At 35.6% G+C, this 7,084-nt stretch overlaps 1 protein-coding gene across 1 annotated transcript; it reads left to right on the top strand.

The window, feature by feature from the left end:
* Window positions 1–257: 257 nt before the first annotated feature.
* LOC149791985 (uncharacterized) lies at window positions 258–3,083 on the top strand. The gene has a single exon (XM_089969511.1). It carries the CDS (start codon window positions 258–260, stop codon window positions 3,081–3,083), a length of 2,826 nt encoding a protein of 941 aa, XP_089825637.1.
* The last annotated feature ends 4,001 nt before the right edge of the window (window positions 3,084–7,084 follow it).

Below are 7,084 nucleotides of genomic sequence, written 5' to 3'. Positions count from 1 at the left end.
ATGAATGTACTATTTCTGTAATGAATTTGGAAGGGAATTTATAATGTACTATTTCATACGGAAAAGGAAAAAAAATAAAATGATAGATAAAAACGGAATTCATAAGTTTGAGAATTATGAATGTACAATGTGTCGATGATTTATATCACCGTCACGAAACTGTATTCAGCATGTCCATCCTATGAAAACATCTGAATATAATGTACACATAGATTTTGAAAACTAAACTTATATATGTATGAAATACAAATGTAGTCATGGAAGATGATGAAAGTTTACAGGGGAATATAAGCTCAAGGATGGATTTAACTGACGGTACTAGACTGGTGTGCCCGCTATGTTTTAAAGATTTCCTGTACCCCAGAATCCTTCCATGCATGGACACGTTTTGTCACACATGCTTAACCACGTATCTCAGACAATCAGCACCGAAAAGGAATATATACGGCTTTTTCGAATGTCCAGTATGTACAACTTTGATATACCTGCCCGTTCAAGAAAAGGGGGCACTTAAATGGGCATCCATGTTTCCATTAAATACTTCCGTACTGAGGTTAACGGCTTATGGTGAGCACAAACAGTTAGATGATATAGAAAAGGCGTATAATTCAAGTATGATTAATGTTGAAGATAGTTCCGATAGGAATTCTGGTAATATAACAGCGGTAACAACGTCACCGAAAACCAATCATGAAGCATGTTGTAATACAACAACACCAACAACGTTACTGAAACCAGGTCATGGAGCAATTTTTAATACAACCACAACTTCATCACCGAAAACCAATCACGAAGCATCTTTTGAAGCCGACGTACAAAAGGTTGCTGCAGAGGTACAAATGGCAGACAAAGAACAGAAACGGACTGCACAAAATTTAACACTAACAGGAGCCCCAGAAACACAAGATTTAATCAAGCAAGCAGTGAATGACAATTCAAAGGATACAGATTTTGCCACCGCAAGGACCGATAAAAGTTCTTATTCTTCTGTAGTTAGTTGTAAAGTCTGTTTGCAAACCTCTTGTAAAGGATGCATAACTAGCGCGCAGTCCAATAATGACATGATCCTGGAAAATATTGCCTCTAAGATGGAAAATTCTTCACTACCGTCCTGCTTTCATCAACTCTTCAAATGTGCAGAGCATTATGGGAGAGAAAATAACTATCTGTGTCACGATCACGGTGTTGTATGTTGCGTGAGATGCAAATCAAGGCATCGCAGGTGTAAAAAATTTACAAAACTAGGGCAGTACATCAGCGTTATGATGAGAAAAACGTCGTCAAGAGACATGTTGATGAAGCTTTTTCAAGTCGAGGAGGACTTCAATAAATTGGTAGAAATAAATGAACTGAACCTTCAAGTGTTCCATGGGCGGATTAGAGATATGCCACATGAAATTAGCAGTCTAGAAGGTAGGATAAATGACGTCTTATACGATTCTCTATGGATTAAAATTAAGAAAGAGGGTTCTGAGGTGTTTGATGTGGAATCAAAACGGAAGTTAGATGAAATCCGGAAATGTAAGTCTTTGGTGGCATCGATCAGAATGTGTACAAATATTTTAGAAATCGTCAATAATATAGGAACAACGGAGGAGTTGTTCCTTGTCGTGAACAAATTGGAGCAAAAATTGTTGAAATACAAGGAGGAGATGGATAGAATTGTGTCGCATATGAGGATTGTGGAGATTAATTTTCGACTCAATCACGTGATTACAGAATTTATGGCTCTAGATGAACATGAAATGTTACAGCTCCAAGTTAAAGAGGAGTCTCGAGATGGATCAGTGAAACGCAAAATGAAAGCAAATGAAAAGGTCAACGACACAGAGACCAAATCTCGTGTAAAGAGCGTAACAAATGTTGAAGCCAGTTCGAAATTTAATTTACCGTCCGTAAGTGATAAAACCCACAGATCCGTGAAAGGTATACACAATAAGAAAAATGTGAACATGAAGGAAAACACCTACCCACCTCAGATGTCTGTCAAATCAACAGACACGAAGGAAAATACCTCCCTACCTCAGCTGTCCACCAAATCAATAGATGTGAAGAAAAATAGTGGGAAACAGTTGAAACCAACCGGCAAAAGCAGCAATAACAAACTTACACATGACAAAATGTCTCAAAATACAACGAGTAAGAATACAGAAAGTAAGGCGGTAGGGTCAATCGTAAAATTATCAACCTCTAATCAAAACGAAAAAGGAAACGGGTCAGAAATCGATGGCAATAAATCGGAAATACCATTTAAAATCGATACCTTTATGGAATTCATCGCAATAACTCCTATTAATTATGATGGGCAGTCACGTTTTACAGGCGCCACATTTCTTCCGGATGATCAAATTTTGCTGGTTGACAATGTGAACAGCAGATGTTGTCTATACGATTCTTCGTGTCTATTCAGGTCCGTTCACTACTTGCCCTTCCCTCCCCAAAGTGTATGTTATGTGTCGAAAGATAAGGTTGCATTAGCAGTACCTACCAGTCAAGTGATTCAAATGTTGAGTGTCAAAATGGAAATGGATGAAAGGGAGAGAATTCCAATTGACTTCCGGTGCTGGGCAGTGACTGCACTGAATTCAAATCAACTTGCCATATCTGGCTTCACAGAAGAAACGGGAGTTTGTTGTTGGGGAATTTATACAACAAGAGGAAAGAAAATTCATTATCGGAAACTTGATGAGGAAAATAAGGGAGGCGGGACCACGCACATCGCGGTGAACAAGGCCAAGAACATAATATACATTTCATTCTCCGCTACTGACACGGTATACAGTTTTGCAATCGACGGAAACTTGCGGTTCTCTTACTTACATACAGATCTGAAGAATCCTCACGGAGTTGATGTTGATCGACTCGACTTCTTGTTTATACTGGGATCGACATCACGGAATCTGCACATCGTCAGCCCAGAAGGGATATGTCTGAAAGTGTTTTACAGGGTGATACCAGTATTTCCGAGACAGATTGCTTTCAATCAATCGAAAAACAAGTTTATTGTTACCCATGGAAAACATTTTAGCGAGGATTGCTTCATTTTAAGCGTCGTTGAAAAGAAGAATGAGATAAAACAATAGATACGTCTGATCCGCTTTCTTAAATCGTGTCAGCTCAAGCACTTAATCAGGTCACAGTTGGATCCTGCGTGGAATATCATGACTTAAGATTTCTGCAATATTTATTCCACTTACTGTCACTAACTTCATATAAAACATAATCTTTATGCAATGTATAGGATGTACTTCTAAAACAATGTCGTCTGAAAATGTTGAGCTAACAATATATTAAAAACTGACATGTTTTATTAAAACGAGGCCTGGATGACCCTAGTTGTTTGTTTTCGGAAAATGCAGAACACCCCTGCATCTTGCGGATCTGCAGTGGTATCGGTATTATTTTTTATGGAATGATCTGGACAGTGAGTAATACTGGACGCAAATGAAACCTTGTGGTAATTGTACGTTACGAATCTAACACTTCTTCCAAATACTGTAGATGGATTCCATTCTTATAGGTAAATTAACAAGTCTGCTGATAAAGTATAGAAAATTTCGTATTTAAACTAGCCGATTGAAACCAAACTGAGCAAAGTATGTCTGCTTACATATGTATGCTACCTTTACTTCTCCCTTAATCTTTCTGGCTTTTCCTGTGTTCTTGTACGGCCATGCTGGGTCATTTGCTGCTTCCCGCATTGTAATATCTTTCTCCTCAGTAAATTGGAATTTATCGTTAGGCATAAGTTAAATTATTAACTGCTGTCTGATGTGAAGGACGTATTGTTAATGACCAGTATGTACATGTATTACATTCCCGTTTAAATGCTTGATCCTGCTTTCGATACAGCCGTTCCGTCGGTATTTCTGTCGTACACATCAAACTTCAAACTGCCAGATTGTCTTCTTTGAAGTTATTGCCGAGTTAATTTTAAACGCAGTTAATCGAACTTTTATAGATTCCAATTTGATTTAAGTATCATTCATACAGTAAAGTTGAAAGTATTCAGAAAGCTTAAAATCGGGTGTGTTAGTAAATATAAAACTGCAGAGTGTTCGTAGTGAGTCGGGGGAAAGAACTCGTTTAATATGGCTTTAAACGCATCCAAGTATCCCTATGCCATTTCAAACTGGTTCTTTCGACAGATTCAGAATAAAACACGTATGCCGTTTAATGATTATATCTAACAATTTTAAAAAATTCTTCAAAATTTAATAAGAACAAATATCCCGTCTTCTTACGTAATTCGTGTAGACATTCAAAGCTTGACTGTAACTAGCTTAGTGATAATACGAACAATATAATTAAGTTTTCATTTATTTATTTATTTTTTTATATTTAGTTATTAAGTTTATGTTGTGCTGATTATTCAGCATTTTTGATAATCCTATTTTAATTACATTTACATTATTTTTTTTATCCAAACCTATTGCACCCGAAGAGGCTTGGAATAGTGTTTATGTAAATTATTATTATTATTATTATTATTAATTTTATCCCGGGTGTTGTGAACATGTGGGGGATGGGGATCATGGCGCTATTTATCTGCATTCTACCCCTGGCTCATGAATGCTAAACTATTTCTGGATATACAACAAAGGTTACATGTTCACGTTCTGGTTATTTGGTAATCAACTCCTCAATGTATGCATCACGCAAATGAAAATTATAATATTATTTTCATGGCAATAAAAGAAGATCAACACTAGAATTGTTAATCTATTTGGATTTTAAAAATCACTATGAGTAATAAATTATATTTTTAGTTATGACTGATTTGTATCTCAATATATTTATTATTATGAGAAAATTCCACTTTGGGCAACACTTTCTATAACAGCATTACAACTGGCAATTTAACGGACTTAGATTTAATGATTGTAGTACAATTAACATAAATAGAACTCCTCTTCCACCTGTTGTTCTCTGCATCTAAATAGTTTTTATGTATTTGGAGTGAGAACAAGTTTTGTATTAATCCATCCACGTACTCTCTCTCTCTCTCTCTCTCATACGTGTGTATGTGAGTGTATGTCTCGTGTCCAATTGTGCAATTCATCAATTTAAATGCTATCTCCCTACCTTACTCCATATCTATCTATCTGTCTATCTGTCTATCTATCTATCTATCTATCTATCTGTCTGTCTGTCCGTCGGTCCGTCCATACACCCATCCATCCATCCAATATTCCCGTCGTCCTGTTGAGCCGTTAGTTTTCTCCATCCTTCCTTCATTTTGTTCTAGTTTTTTGCTCGATTGTTTAATGCAGATCTGTATGATTACAACAGTGGATTCGTACTGAGATAATGGGGACCGAAATGGTTCAACTTGGAAATTGGTGTTATAATATCATCTTACCTTTTTTGTAAAATAAAGAATGGAAATTTTACAATCATGAATGAGAGATTTTACAACCATGAATAGAGATTTTACAATCATGAATGGAGATTTTACAACCATGAATGGAAATTGTACAATCATGAATGAGAGATTTTACAATAATGAATGGAGATTTTACAATAATGAATGGAGATTTTACAATAATGAATGGAGATTTTACAATCATGAATGAGAGAGTTTACAATTATAAATGAGAGATTTTACAATAATGAATAGAGATGTTACAATCATGAATTGAAATTTTACAATCATGAATGAGAGATTTTACTATAATGAATGGAGATGTTACAATCATGAATTGAAATTTTACAATCCTGAATGAGAGATTTGTTACAACCATGAACGAGCGATTTCACAAAAATAAAAGACCGAAACAAAAATTAAAGACAGAAAATCGAGAATTAAAAAAAAACGAAGAATATATAATCCTTGAAATTACACTCTAAAACAAAATCCAATCGTCCTTCATTTTCCTACCGGATACCATCATCGGACATATTTTCACATTCCTCAGATACGTTATCTTGACAAAGGTAAACTGTTCTGTGCATTTTCATATTTTTTTTTAATCACTCGGTTTCTAAATACTATCTTAATTGATGAAGAAAACTAATCAACCATGGTCAAAGCAAAACGTTTCGATAATCATTGATTGCACCTTGAGGTGACCTTTGTATTTATATCATTGAATCTAGCTTATATCGTATGTCAGCCTAGGGCAACCTCGGTCTTTACATTCTAGTGCATTTTTATCTGGTATGTCAGCCAAGGGCAGCTTCTGTGTTTCGATTATCGTACCTGATAATCGTGTATGCAAAAGGGATACGTCCTGAACTACAAGGGCTTATCTTGGGATACAAATCACGAAACGAATATGTTATTGTGTTCTGGCATATTCAGATTTGTGGGATAGCAGGCGACAATAAACATTCTTAGAAAAACAACAGCCTCCCCGCCTCCGTGTATCTCTCTCTCTCTCTCTCTCTCTCTCTCTCTCAATCTTTTTTATAATAGACCATCTTAGACACAAAATGTATTCATTTAGGAATTGTCGTTATTTGACGGAGCAAATGGTATTGTAGTTTGCATTGGGGAAAGGTTTTCTTTTTTCGGGGTACATTTTGCACACTGAACAAGTTGTTCGGTTATCGTGTTTATTTATTTATTTATTTATTTATTTATTTATTTATTTATTTTATTGTTATTCTTTGCTGTTTGATATGGATGTACACTGTCTCTTCCAACCCAATTATTTATTCCGCTCTCTTCACTCCTACAAAATAGTAACTCATTTTTTCATATTCATAAAGACCTTTTTTGTATCATGCTTTAAAAGCTATGTGTCCTCTATTTGACTTATTCAGTGGATGTTTTTTTCTCTCAGAAAATTAATTTTGTATATGATTCACGTTTGACTTGATATGTTCCTTCACTTTTGTTCAAGAATCAATTTATACAATTTAGCTGGCATCTACTGAACGTTTTCCGAAGTAGAGTTAGGTCTGCGTTGGCGGACGGGGAAAGGGAAATAACTCTGACCAGTCTGTCAGTCAAAGAGGTATCCTTTCATTGGAGCTCGGTATCATGACAAATTTGATCTCACGATATACCGCGGTAATTCCGAACATGTCACAATTGTATTAGCACCAGCACTTCTTTTATTGTTATTGTTATTATAAT

This window comes from Sinohyriopsis cumingii, chromosome 9 (genome assembly GCF_028554795.1).
Source record: "Sinohyriopsis cumingii isolate HCF-2022 chromosome 9, ASM2855479v2, whole genome shotgun sequence".
Lineage (NCBI taxonomy): Eukaryota > Metazoa > Mollusca > Bivalvia > Unionida > Unionidae > Sinohyriopsis > Sinohyriopsis cumingii.
Note: the sequence above shows the minus strand (reverse complement) of the source record. Positions and strands in the feature narration are given on the sequence as shown.

Excerpts from the sequence above, each read along its gene's own strand:
- LOC149791985 (XM_089969511.1), top strand. The coding sequence starts at position 258 with ATGGAAGATGATGAAAGTTTACAGGGGAATATAAGCTCAAGGATGGAT.